Here is a 15,227-nt window from a genome sequence, read left to right as displayed (position 1 = left end):
CACTTTTCAGTCTTTAATGAGGCTTATTCAAAGAAAACTCATGGAAAATAGGATATTTTTAGATCGGTTTATTACACATTCGCAACTATGGCTTTAATGTAGAGGACTGCGCAAAAGTAGAAATATTGTCATATTCTTTATAATGGTTCATGTTGTAGGTTGCTGTGACTCAACAAGAAATAAAGAGAAAAAGTGTGCCTGTCCTACTTTCTTGAGCTGACTGAAACTGGAAGTATCGGTATTTCCTGCCGTGTAATCTTTTCTAAAGTATATCTCATAAATGCGTGTTACTGACTCTGCGATGAAGGTACATGATAATGCATTATCAAATACGCACAGAAAAACTGACTACGGATCTTTTTGTAGACTCTTCTGAGTGTTTTCACGGGGAACTCTGGCTCCTTGTTTCTTTCTTTCTTTCTTTATGCGTGTTTATTTGTTACGAATTACTGTATTTCCATATATACAGTAAAGATACAATAAAGTGTTGTATTTGTGTTCATGTTTGTCGATTAGGAACTGGTGTTTGTTTGCTTCTTTTATTTGTTTAGACAAGTATAGTGAATAAATAATACTTTAAAAAGTTTTCTAACTCAATCCCACATATGAAATAAATAATACCCATCCTTTGGCATGAGGAGTAAGTACTCCATGTGTGTTCACCACTCTCTCTGAATACTTGCCCTTTCTAAGGGTGATTATATTATATATGGAATATATATATATATATATATATATATATATATATATATATATAATATATATATATATATTATATATTATATATATATATATATATATATATATTATATATATATATATATATATATATATATATATATATATATATATGTGGAAATAATCATACCTAACAAATAAAGAAACAAAGGAGCCAGACTTCGCTGTGATTTTGTATGTAAAGGAATAATTTTGCCATTTTATGAAGAAACTTTGCCCGATGACACCACTTTTTGAATACATTTTGAAAATCATCGGACTTCTCATCCCAAGTCTTTTGTGAAAGTGTCAAGAATTTTGCAATCCTGCTGCAAACCAATGCAATTGGTTCATAACTGCAACCCAGTTATCCCACAATGCACTGCATGGCTTTATCAAACCATGGAGTTTGGTTCTTTATGTCTCCGTGATCAAACACCGTTACACTTTTATATGATATCGGATATTTACAGCTACTAGACAACACGGTATCGAAATTAGAATTGTGTGGTCATGTATGTGAGGTGGACCGTGGGTGGTGAAATCTCCAATATAGGATATTTACCCACAGTTTTAGACAAGTCTAGTAGAGTCGGACCACGTAATCGGGCTTGGCCGGAGATATCCGGCTCAAAATGAACCAACGATTTTAATGAGCACGCTACTGTTTTCAGTCACGAACTACAGCATAATCAAATATCCGCTGTGTGTTAAAGAATACGTCTAACAATACCCGGATGATGGATTGATTTCGAAGGAAAATAAAATGCATTTAAATTTGCTGTTTTCTTTTGATACCCCAAGTCGTACGGTGATACGGAGGATTTTTCGATCAAGGCCAGTCTGATTGTGGGGTCCTGCGATGAACATGGAGAGAAGAAAAAAGTATTCTTTTAACGTTTTTCTTTACGATCGGTCGTGGGGATAAACATCGAGAGAAAATAGTATTTTTCGAAGTTTTTCCTTCACGACCGGTCGTGGGGTCGTGGCGATGTATGTCAGGAGAAAATAAAGTATTTTTCGAAGTTTTTCCTTCAGGACCGGTTGTGGAGTCGTGGCCATGGACACTTGAGTAATATTATACGTTTGAGTATTATACGCATTGTATAGAAGATTACTAGACTGGCCTACAAGTACAAGTCCCCTGGCTTTTCTCGACAGCAGCAGGCGTTCATCCAACGATCTACGCAATGGCTTAGCGAGACGGTCTGCCGATGTTCAGTCCTTAAATATATTTAAAATACATGTTTTGATATGCCCACAGACTTGGATCATCAAGTCTAGAAGGTTAGGTATTAAACTGAAACAATCTTTTGTGCGCTAATCGTTCAAGTTGTTGTTCTTGTTTGACCCTCGATAATCGGCGAAATCTGAAAATAAATTTGGAATCAGCTCTGCTCTCGCTTTCGCTTGCAACGTTCGTAAAATACGAAACGAAAACAAATTAAGAAACATAAAGAATGTACAATTGGAGATTTACGATGTAATGGGACTGCAATACCGCCCTTCCTTCTCTCTAAAGTTTTTCCAGTCCTGAGAGATCGTCACGGTTCAGGCTCGCTTGATCATGGAGCCTAAAAGTGGGGGGACGCTCTTTTTTAAGGCCACATTGGCTACTAAAGAAGAGTGTTTCATGAATAACATGTATTATGACCGATATACATGTATCAAATTCTTTTGCGATACGATCCAATACGACCATCAGGCAGCCGTTGCGTGTGAATCGTGGTGACTTTTCCTACTGTTCACAGTACAGTATGGTACTTGCCGTCCACAGGCGTTATGTTGACCGGGTAGTTTATGCTGTGAGTTTATGCTACGTTCCGACATTCTGTTATATATGGTGATAAGGCTAGATAACAGAACGTCGGACGTAGCATAAGCTCATAGCATAAAGTACCCGGTCCACATAACGCCTGTGGTGTCGTCACCAAGACATGCCTGTAAAACTCATGTGTTTAAGGTAATATTAAACTTTCCTCAATGAAACTTTGGACAACTCTCTTTCAAAATCAAGAATAAAATTTGGGGTCACCGTGCAAATTTTGGTACAAGAAAAACACATTACCCAAAATTTACCGATATTTTAAATTCAAATGGCCGCCATTCCAGTGTTAACTCTATGGAGAAAATTAAAAATTTTTATTTCCAAAAAGCCGGTGAAAAGTTTTCGTACACCAAGAGCTTTAAAATGATCCATGCATGAGCCCCCTAAAGTGCCAGAGAAATATACCTGTTTTGTATAATGTCATTACATATCCCCCAGTGTAAATTAATCGGTGAATTGAACGTAACGACGCTAATCAAAGGATAGGCTAATTGGCCCTGCCTCACTATCAGAATATTCATGTCTATGTGTCTTAGGATGTCTTTCATGATGCAATCATATCTTCTCGGACAGTGAAACCAGGATTGTTTTGTACCTGTTTTGTATAATGTCATTACATATCCCCCAGTGTAAATTAATCGGTGAATTGAACGTAACGACGCTAATCAAAGGATAGGCTAATTGGCCCTGCCTCACTATCAGAATATTCATGTCTATGTGTCTTAGGATGTCTTTCATGATGCAATCATATCTTCTCGGACAGTGAAACCAGGATTGTTTTGTACCTGTTTTGTATAATGTCATTACATATCCCCAGTGTAAATTAATCGGTGAATTGAACGTAACGACGCTAATCAAAGGATAGGCTAATTGGCCCTGCCTCACTATCAGAATATTCATGTCTATGTGTCTTAGGATGTCTTTCATGATGCAATCATATCTTCTCGGACAGTGAAACCAGGATTGTTTCTCATGACAAATGGATTTTTTGTTCCCTATCTCCAGTAAATGGCTTTTAAGGTGACTTTGTCTGAAATTCCCTCATTGATTAAAGCATTGGACAAGTGGAAACCGGTGTCGTTACAAATCTACTACCTGATCAAGAACAGTCACAGAGCAAACAACGTGTGGCCGTGTATTGATGTTTATGTGGATAACAGAGATCTGGAAGAACTGACCAGCGTGGTAGCAGTGTGGCACGTGAACTCACAACATACAGAACGGTGGTATGTTTGCTTCACAAGAGAACAAGAGAATTTAAAAGCGATGATAAGGATACCTGGCGTTGTTGATGTAGGACAGGGCGAAAGGATTGCGTTCAATTGTCAACATCCAGCAATGGACGTTGTCACTGACTTCCTCAAAGAAATGAATTGAAATCAGATGATGTCGGACCAGCCTATTCATACGTTCTGGACAACACTGAACTTGCAGATCTGGCGATAAGTAAGGAATTACCAACGAACTTCAGAGTAGGCCCCTTGGACTAACGCATGCAAGTCTGTTACATGATGCATGGAGGTATGGTACACCGCATGCTCTTGATTTTTACGTAAACACGATCAAACATCAACAAACACTGGCCATTTTCAAGGACAACGGACAGCCTGTTTCTTGGGTCATTGCCAAAGAATGGGGTGATATCGGTCTTACTTACCCTTCACCTGATTTCCAGCGTCGAGGCTTTGGCAGCATTTTGACCGCAACCTTGGCAAAAATGAGATTGGAAAACAATGAAACCCCTTTTGCTACAGTTGAGGAGGGAAACGAAGCATCCATTGCTTTGCAAACCAAGCTAGGGTTCAATCAAATAAACACATTTGACTCTTGGTTCATAATAAAGGGCATTGTGATTCTAAATAGGATTTTATCCATGCCCGTACAGCAGTATGACTCATGGGCGGACCATTATTCGGAAGATTTTTTTGGGGGGTGGGGGTGGGTGGGGGAGCGGGGTTGCCTTAGAAAACGATAAGCCAAGAAGGGCAGGAGAGAATAAAAAAGATTGCAAGCAAACAATAAATAAAAAATACAATAGTCCCACAGTTACTTTCTGTCTTTAGTTTTCAGTTCCATTTTCCGGCGTAACATCATTCGTTTTCGGTGCATCCTTTTGGCGCTTAATTTTTATAACACCAGATTTCATTGCATTCGTTTTCACCTTAATTCCTGTTATGAATGATATGTATGGTCATACCTTTCCTGCGCTTTAAATGTACCTAGTTGTTTTTGCATATATTTGTTTTTTTTTATTCGACACATTTAGTAATATTGTCTATTTGTTGTGCTTCGCTTCCTGTAACAGTTTTCTCTTTCTTACTCCCTTAAAACATGGTGGGATACTCAATTCAGCTTGTCCACGAACATATCTGCATGTTTCGGAATAACTCTTTCTCAATTTCGATCAACTTTAAGCACAAGTTTGGCAATGCAGTTTGTCCAGAATTATACAGGGGCACATGTTAACAACTGCCTTCTAATGTCTTAATATGCGTACTAATTATTGAGCTTGTCTTTCAAATTTTCAAATAATATTACAGGATATATATATATATATATATATATATATATATATATATATATATATATATATATATATATATATATATATATATATATATATATATATATATTTGTGTGTCTATATATGTATATGTATATATGTATATGTATATGTTTGTGTGTCTATATATGTATATGTATATGTATATGTTTATATATATACATACATATATATTATATATATATATATATTATATATATATATATATATATATATATATATATATATTATGTAAATTTCTGAATACAGCCTGCATTCAAATAAAACATGCAACAGCTGCATTTAGACTAGGTGTAGCTTAATTTAAGTTGCAGTTTCACATAAATTTCTTTCCAATTGTCACTGAGAAGGTAGTAATTGCAAATCGTTTTGTGTCTTATAATAATCATGAATTAATTTATATAAGTTTGAGTGTTCATGAAAACTGCTTGTAATGTAATTGTTTAAAACACTCCGAATGACCACCAAATGACTCCATTGCATGTTTAATATTCACTGAAAATGTCATGTGGCAGGAGAGGTCATAAGGGTACGTGCCCCCATGACCTCCTCCAGAGTAATTGCATAAATTGTGTCTCCTCTGTGTAATACATGTAATTCCCCTCCCCCAATGCATGGTGCAGTCGGCTAACTTCTTTGTCAGTTTGTTCTGAATGCTTGTAGCGTACCACATAGAGCACACTTAGTCACTAGGGAGTGTTAGTGTTTTTACAGACTATAGACGTCCTAGCTGTGATATCGCAGCGGTACTTGTATATACGAACGCGCTCGGGTCATTGGGGTCACCGGGATGACCCCAATGACCCGAGCGCGTTCGATATACGCCACAAGTACCGCTGCGATATCACAGCTATAGACGTGATTGCTGTGATAGGGGCTGATGCATGTGATGTGCAGGTCTGTATCTAGGGCTGTGGGAACAGGACCTATTGTTGACACGGACCTGTGACAGCATCTGAAATTTCTGCCTGTCTCAGCACTGTATTTACAGGACTGTACACAGCAATGTGAATACAGACCTACAACAGGGTTGATAATATTTTAATGTGCACACAATTATTCCTGTATTAATTTCTGTCGACAAAATTAGCCCATTTTTCTGAAAATATACACCCCTGAAATAGGACAAATTTTCAGACCCTGTAACAGGCCCTGCAACATACGCTAACCAGAACTTCACAATTCAGTCAATTGAAAAGGCTAGCTGATAGATGTATGAGCGTTCAACATTTTGTGCCGAACAAATTTCATTTATCAGGGCAGTCACTCCACCTGACCGTGGACGGTATGCCACAACGGAGTAGCAGACCGGTGTCCGTATGACATGAGCAATTGTCTCTGAGACTTTCACTGTAAGTTTACAGCTTGTGATCGAATAAGAGATCTTCGTGGTGTGAATATTTCAGCCAGTTAAGATACATATGGCGGAGCAAGCCCGCTGATGGCGTTGTATGGGCTTTTCAACTGTAACTGGGGAACCGGTGACGTTGTTTTCTTAATAAAAGTGATGTGACCGAAATTCGTCTAAATAACGAGAATTCATGGAAAGAATATACACTTGAAACCAGTTTATTGCTATGAAGAAGCAAACGCTTCATGGCATGACGGAAAACGTGAAAAGGACACGTTTTGTCATAATATCCTTATTAGACCAATGTACCGCAGCAAGGCAGCTTCTCATGCCTGGTTTACAAGTGTAAAAATTATAGATGATTGCATTAGCTTGCCATTTAAAATGCTACAAAAAGTAATAGCAGATACAGTTTACTATTGCAAAGTGTGTGACATCAAGTTGGTTGAAGTCATCAATCAGGGCTACACTGAACTTGAGCGAAACACAAAGTATTGATAATTGACAAAAAGATATTCTACAATGCTATGAAAGCATTTCTAGGCTCTTGCTTTCAAACTAATGAGACACTTCCTTCCATGTCATTCTCTTAAAGATGCACTAAAGAGTAATAGCGAACTTTGTTTTCATGGTTACTTAACGCATGGCGAAAATCTAAAATATTGGGAAACCAAATACAGTGAGTACAGCAACCGCCGCGGCTACGATGACGCTGTAACTCGGACTTGCAGTTGCTAGGCCTCGGGATTCTCCCGTTCTCTCCTCTGAAATGTAAAATAAACAAAAACACAAACACAAAATTAGACAATTACGCCAGTTTTGTTTTCGCTAGAAAGGGCAGTGGCATATAGTCAACATATTTTTGCTTGAGACGAGGACCAAATAGACAGTGTCCCTGATCGGTCCACATCGAGTAGTCCAATGCTAATGAAATACTGCGTCGTGAGAATTACATTTCAATATTTTTGCTACAGAGACTCTGAGAGAACTATTGCATTTCGGCACTTTATGCCAAAGAGATTTCCTTTTGTATGCCATGGTCACTCCACTTGACCTAAGGGTATAGGGCATGCCTTTAAAGTGGAGCAGAATAAGCAAATAACCGGTGTTGATATGGCGTGTGCACGTGGGCGGTGTCTCTGAAAAGTCACTTTAAGTTTAGAGCTTGAATAAAGAAATCGTCACTGTTCGACTCGTTCAAATCGTTCTCAATCAGTTCTGAAATATGTGGTGGAACAAGCCCGCTGATGTCTTTCTATGTGTAAAGCAGGCTTTAACACGGGGAGCCTGCGAAGCTGTGATGTGATCGGAGAGCTTATTCGTACTAGCTATATTCAAAGGAAAAAAATACGTTACCTCTGGATGTTCCTTCATTATCATCTGCAAGAAACAGACAGTTATATATCAATGTTGGTATCATTGATCCGGACGATGTACTCTCGGATCAGCTCCATCCCTCTCCAAGCCATTATAGTAAAACATAGTCAAATATCGAAAACTGCATCTCAAGTTTAACCAAGTGACTATAATATTGTTGCGAAATGACCAATTGACCCTTCATGTAAGCTACCCTAGCGAAAGAGTATATTTTATGGTTATCGCTGCAAATAAACGACACAAGTACGTACCGGCCAATCGTACAGTCAGGGTCGCCTTTTTTGTTTTCGGTCGTGCCTGAAGATGTACACATCTCCACTCTCCCGCGTCTTCAGCTGTGACATTTCGGATAAGCAGGTTGTACTCTCCTTGCGAAATGTCACCAGATATTTCACAGCATGGATCGTATGAAGTATTTCCTCTGATGACGATTTGATAATTAGTTTTGCCATTTCTTCTGTGCTCCCATCTCGTAGGTCCATCTTTCTCCAAGCCCAATAACGCGCAAGAAAGACTCGCATCATCACCGACCGTTGCGTTCAAGTTTTTTGGAAAAGTCTTCCATACAGGATGTGCTGGAATAAATGATAAGTTAAATAAGTTTGCGCAAGCGTAATGATTGGTTTTTAAAAAATCATAGTATTAGCCTATGCATGGTCATAAGGCTGTACTGCTGGCAGCGACCGTACGCCATCGTATCAAATTTGAAATTTATGTACCTGTGTCGGCAATAGAACTGTCTCTCTTTTCGCTTGAATACATTCAGAATCGTTATCTCTGGGTGATATTTCAAAACGTAAAAAAAAAAGCCTAACAAAAATGCCTTTTCCCGATCTTTTTGTATTCGTTTTGCTGAAAAGTATGACTCCCAAACTCTCCCTCATAGCACAGGGTGTTGTCTAAATGTCCCGTCCCCAGGTGAGTAGGTGTTTCGTTGTATTGCTAATAAAGATATATTCTACCAACCTTTGGTGTTTTGGCCTTAAACTTAGCACTGCCCTTGACAATCTTGCGTTAACGTTTTATCAACATGCTGTATCTATTATCTGATGAGTTTGAGTGCCTAATTAGCCAAAGTAATCAAGGGTAAATTACTAAGCTGTGGACGCTGTCACCAGATTATCACCGGATTAAATTTGACAAAATCAAAATCCGTGTCCAGAGGTGGTCCGTAAAACTAGTGGACACTTTATATTCATGTATTCATAAACAAACAGAAGGCAAAACAAACTTGAATATTCATTTGTAAACGAACAGGTCGGAAAGGAGGACCTCCAAGGAATGCGTGGTATGTGTTCCACACACCTTGGTAACGTATCGGAGATGTGTTTATACTCTTACTGCTGGCCCGGCAAAAACCACGTTGGTCAACGTGCCTAACACCGCATCGAACTGAATCAGACTTCACGGTATATTGAAAAATTCCGTGTTAGTCGAGAACAAGAACAGAAAAGACTTTATTAACTCGACGTTCGAGCTCGCCTTCAACTTGTCCAGTTTATCAACTGCGTTCTTGTAATACGTACACTTTTGTATTAGTCTTTTTTTTTCAAATAACAAAAGACATGTTTTACATACGACCGATTATGTGCTTTGCAGTACAAGCAGTGTTGTGGGTTGGTGACTACGTGCTTGCAAATGTTATACACCGCGGTATTTTGCTTTGAATTTTTCAATTGACCCCATGTGCTAAGTTAAAACACAAACAAGAAGGTCGAGTGTTCTCTCTGCAAATCAAGAAGTATTTCGAACACGAACGATTCAGATATCTTGACCACAACATTACTAGCTACGCAGCTCGAAAGTTATGCTCGGAAACAGGACGGGAACATTAGTCAAAGCCGGATTTTGCATGGAAAGCATGCAATGTACTGCATACTGCTTATGCTCCCACCCTCTCGGCCATAAACGTCATTGAGCTGCCAAGAAAATGATAGTGCAGTCGCGTGAATCTGTGTATATTTTGATACATTATTTTATCAATCCTTATACTCAACTACCTAACGCATCAAACAAGGGTCATGTCAGGTTCTTAGGACATTCTCCAAAAGACATATAATCGATTAGTGTCGCGGAATGATTTTCACCAGGTTTGAGAACTAATAAATAAACGGTCGTCAGTGTGTCTTCGCATATCAAATCGACAAGTGTATTACTAACTTCGAGGGATCACATCCTTCACTGTAAAGTTGTTTTTATACAAAACACATTTTTGAGAAAGCTGACGTACAAGGGAAAGACACAACGACTGAGTCCGACGGAGGCGAAAAAAACCCCAGTGCATTTGTGTCCGATGTACACATCTCTGTTATTCCATTCTATCAGTCGACGAAACCTACGTCAAATTGTAGTGAACTCCGAGCAAAGTCCCACATAACATGTAAAGGCGAGCCAGTGGCCATATGATGATGGATTGCATAAACTTCGAAGTCTAACATCCTAACTGTAAAGCTGCGGTTTTTATACAAAAAACACATTTTTGGTAAAGCGAATGTGCGAGGGAAAGACACCGTGATCGCGCGACTGAGTCCGACAGCGGCGCAAGAAGTGTTTCCCCGACAGTCAGACATATAAAGTACGCTATATCATGCATTTCTAAAGCGTGTCCAAACGTTGACATAAAAAGATATGTCCAAAACTACAAAGGTTTTGTATAGTTATTACATTGTTACGAAAGGTTTCACACGGGTTCAAAACCTGACATAAAAAGATATGGTGTCCAAAAAATTCGTTTTATTCAGCTGACTGATTTATCGTCTTTGCTATGGCCTAAACATCCCCGTTTTCGTTCGACAAGACTGTGACATCAGTATCTCCCCAACGTATAGATCAACCTGGTTGAGTACTACTATGCTTCCAATGTGTCTTCGCAGCTTTCATCTCGTCTTGAAACGAATAAGCATATATAAGGCATGAAAATACTTTTGCCGACTAGTCAGTTTTTATGTTTACAAGCGGCGAGTTTCTTCCCGCAAACGATGACTGGCTGTAGTCAAAAATACATGGATTGTCATGTCCGTGTTTATAAACACCGATGAGCTTGACCCTCGATCCCAAAGCATGTTGGCTAATTTGTTTACCTCTATCGATCATGTGGGCTTAAACTAAACATTTCTAAGGTTAAAGGTTTGTAGTTCCGGCTTCCGGTCTGACGGACCACATCGGGACACTGACTCCACCTCTTCGATTAGCGTCCTACAGCTCAAAGAAGCAACCGACGAAGGCATAGATTTGCCAGTCCCCGTTTAAACATGTCAGAAAACTGTTGACGTTCGAAAAATTAGGAATGTTTATTGTAAAGTAGATTTCTGTGAACACGGCTTTTGAGAGTTTCGCCCCTTTCTTCAGTTATACCTTACTGGCGCGTTCGTTTTGACTTTGTCAAATTTAATCCGGTGATAATCTGGTGACAGCGTCCACAGCTTAGTAATTTACCCTTGCTTACTTTGGCCAATTAGGCACTCAAACTCATCAGATAATAGATACAGCATGTTGATAAAACGTTAACGCAAGATTGTCAAGGGCAGTGCTAAGTTTAAGGCCAAAACACCAAAGGGTGGTAGAATATATCTTTATTAGCAATACAACGAAACACCTACTCACCCCTGGGGACGGACATTTAGACAACACCCTGTGCTTGAAGTAAACTTTGTCACCAACCTGTTGAGTCACGTGAAAGTTCAAGGCCACTAGAGCCAGGGCCGTGCCACACAAGAGACGATCAGGCCCCGCTAATGAATACTTCACTTCTCATTTATCAACTTTATTCAGATCTACAATATAACTTTGAGCATTAGACAGCACTTTCATCAAGTATTTAGTTTGTGTTCTTTGGCTGATCAGATTCGTCCCTTGGGGCTTACTTAGGCCGAACAAAAAATTGTGCTGTTTCGATAACCCGACCTACCCTATTTCTTACCTGCCGACCCTAAACTTTTTAGAGCTACGTAAACACAGAAGTAAAAGAAAAAGGAAAAAAAATCCGTAAAATCACGCGTTCGTTACTTGGCATTTGATTTTTGCTTGAATGAGAATGTCTTTTATGTTTTTTATTCCTCTGAAAAATGCAAATATAAAAATAAAAATATTTAGGAAAAAAATTCTGCCGACCTACCTACCACCCTATTTTTGAAAACCATGTCATCGGAATAGCACAATTTATTTTTTGGCCTTACTAATACGCGCCTATTCCATGCCTGTGAGACTCTCCACAAACGGCAATTTCGCACACTACGCATATGTACGGCAGTTGCTTATTTTGTTCGTAGCGTATCCAGTGAACAACCGTACGAACAAGGCTCGTGCTAGACCCGATGTGGTAGGAGTCTACTTATTGTTTAGAATTTGTCCTGACCCTCGATCAATTTTTGATTTTCAGATATCCACAGATTGTGTACATTGCCCAAAGGGGGGGGGGGGGCAGAATCTAGCTTAGCTAGGCTTTGGGTAATTTACATAAATTTACATATCGTCTGCATTTAATTAGTAAACAACACTTAGTGCAGCCATTATTATGTGTACGCATCCGCTTTATATACGTCGCTTGCGGCTCAGTATAAGAATGTCACGTGACGAGATACGAAAGCAATCGGAACAGAGTGGCCGTCCGCCGCCTATTTCGGATCACATATCAACTCGCCATACAGCTTTGATACACAAATTCAAGTTGCAACGTTCGTTTCTTGCTCACGTGTTCACACACGTGAGCATATGTCTCAGCGATGTCTGTCTGTGTCTGTCTGTCTGTCTGTCTGTGCGTCCGTGTGTCTGTCTGTGTGTCTGTGTGTCTGTCTGTCTGTCTGTCTGTCTGTCTGTCTGTTGGTCCGATATCTCAAAAACGGCTGATCAGATCAGAATCAAATCTAGTACATATATTGGGTTAGCAAATGGCAAGAAGTGATTAGTTTTTGGTGGGTGCGGCTTGCATACTTTTTTGCTCATTTGCATAATTAATGATTTTAGAAATAACGGATATATATTAACCAGACATGAACTGAAAATGCTCACGTGTTTTCATAGATATTGCATTTGTCTGTAAATTTAAACTTTTGCCATAGTTTTAAAGTTTTTTAAGCTGTGATGATCAAGATCATGGACATTATCATGACAGACCAATGACAACGGCCTTTTATTTACAAATATGAATTCGGTGGAAAAAATGCTGAATGTCTTTGGCTTCTGGCATTGTATCAGCATTTACATAACAAGTGCAATTGATTGGTACAGTGCTTCACACTGTATAGGCCAAAGTGATATCACCATAAAGTAATGAAAAGCCATATACGCATTCTTTCAGAAAACCATTTTTATTTTTTAAGAACTCAAGTAAAAATAAACAACATGGCTATTTTTGATAAATCTTTCAAGAAAATAGATTAAAATGAGCCATTGAGAAGGACATAGTTTAAATAGCAATAGAGAGTTAGTATGAGTAGTACGGAGAAATAATGGAGTGTTTTTGTGTAAGAGTAGTAAGGAGAAATTCCTCTGTATGAAAGTGGCTAACCAGTACTGGTCTTGCAAAGTGCCCTTGCTGAGTAATCCTTAAGTGTAATTGACATCACTGCAGAAATCTTTCAATTTTTTTTTCTTTACAGTTGATTGTGAGATCATACCATTCAGTGCAAGGGGTGGTAAGCTGTCAAACTGTGAGCGTTTGGCGAGATTATTGTACCATCTCTCGGACTGAATGGTATGAACTCAATGTCAAGCTGGCGACGTCCTCGAAGCCCGGTGTCTTCAGTGTTTCAAAACGGCTGGAGAAAACATCAGGTTAACGTCAAATCAATGATATTTTGGGTTGGCTGGGCATGAAATAAACTGAACCTGTTTGTCCCACTTTTTCCTCGGGCAGTTCTCAGGCAGCTACGGGTAGTCACGGGCAGTAATTAGTATGACCGCAGTTTTTGATTTAATTCTATTTTACAATGCAATCCAAATTGGTTTGTGGTCACTATAGTATGACTCAAGTACACCACTTTGCATGCAATGGATGTTAGTGTAAATGTGATCAAGGCATGATCCATAGTCTGTTGTTGACTCCTCAATAACTTGTGTGTAGTTGAAGTGCTTTGTCATAAGTTCAGATAGTTGTCTTGTAGATTGTGTTTGCTTTTGTAAGTCAACATTGAAATCACCAATGATCACGGTTGGTAGATTGTACTCAAGTGTATGGATGAGCTGAAGAAGAGCATGTTGTAAGTTTGATGTAGGTGATGATGGTGGATTGTAAACACCAACAATTTGAACTAAACCAAATGTTGTTTTGTGTATTGCAATTAAGAAATCTGTATTAAAACAATGCAGTGTCTGTGGGGTAGCTTCAAGAGTGTTTTCTTTGCTGTACATAACCATACCATGATATGGTCTGGTGTTGTTTTGACGGTTTTTATCATCCTGTCTGAAAAGGTTGAAGTTTGCTATTTTGAAGTCATCATTGTGATCGCCGGTTTGTAGTCTTGATTCACTGCAAATTAGTACATCAGCTGAAGTTAAGCTGAAATCACTAGCAACATCTTGAAAATGGCAATGAAGAGATCTCACATTTTGATAAGTAATAATGAATCTGTTCGATATAATATATGGTAATGTGAAACAGAGTTGTAGCATGGAATGGGTTCTCATGCGTTGCATCTCTTGTGTAACATCAGTGCTAACTGATATTTGATTTTCTTGTAATGTGGTTATGTTGAGACCTGTAAGTTTAGTCACTCTGCTTAAAGCAACATAGTGTACATGACACTGATTTCTCTTGTTTGCTGTACTGAAGTCCACAACCACATTGTTAAGTGTATCACCTTGACAACGATGTATTGTTTTGGCACTAGCTGGTCTGAGTGGAAATTGTTTTCTCACAACTTCTGCATTTTTGTGTCTTCCCACTCTAAATTGCCGTGATATCTGTAAAACTGGCGTCCATCTGTGAGATACTTTGTCATGTATTAAATGCCGTTTTTCACGTCGCAGGTTTTTGCCAACACAATCGTCATCAAATAAAATCCATAGAATAGTAACATGATGCAAATCAGGTCCATCGATGTATTTGATTACTCCTGGAGTACCATTTATCAATCCATCATTTACAGACAGATTAATGCAAAGCTCAATACGCTGATTTGTTCCAATTGATAATTTAGAAACTAACCCCATTGTTTTTTGAGCAGGAAGCATGACAACAATACCTAATGTTTTGTGTTTTATGATCTCAGAGACATCGCCAATGACTGTATCAGTAGCAGGTATACATGTTTTTATTCCTGTAAGTCTGTCATATGCTATTGCATTGTGGTCATCAACAAGTCTGTTCTCGCAATAAGATGTACTGTCGACTCATCAATAGATGAAGTTTTTTTATCAACACTGACTATTCGAGTTTGCAGAACTTTTATGTC

General features: G+C 38.7%; 1 protein-coding gene across 1 annotated transcript in view; it reads right to left on the bottom strand.

Moving 5' to 3' along the window:
- Positions 1-6,648: 6,648 nt before the first annotated feature.
- Positions 6,649-15,227, bottom strand: part of LOC139119029 (signal-regulatory protein beta-2-like) — a 56,343-nt gene continuing 47,764 nt past the window's right edge. Inside the window, exons 2-4 of the mRNA XM_070682638.1 lie at positions 8,088-8,411; positions 7,816-7,839; positions 6,649-7,223 (exon numbers count right to left, since the gene is read on the bottom strand). Of these exons, the coding sequence (XP_070538739.1) occupies positions 7,114-7,223; positions 7,816-7,839; positions 8,088-8,411 (458 nt within the window). The 3' untranslated portion in view covers positions 6,649-7,113. The remainder of the gene's footprint in view (positions 7,224-7,815; positions 7,840-8,087; positions 8,412-15,227) is intronic.

The sequence above is a fragment of the Ptychodera flava genome, chromosome 19 (genome assembly GCF_041260155.1).
Source record: "Ptychodera flava strain L36383 chromosome 19, AS_Pfla_20210202, whole genome shotgun sequence".
Lineage (NCBI taxonomy): Eukaryota > Metazoa > Hemichordata > Enteropneusta > Ptychoderidae > Ptychodera > Ptychodera flava.
This window is presented reverse-complemented; position numbering and strand designations above follow the sequence as displayed.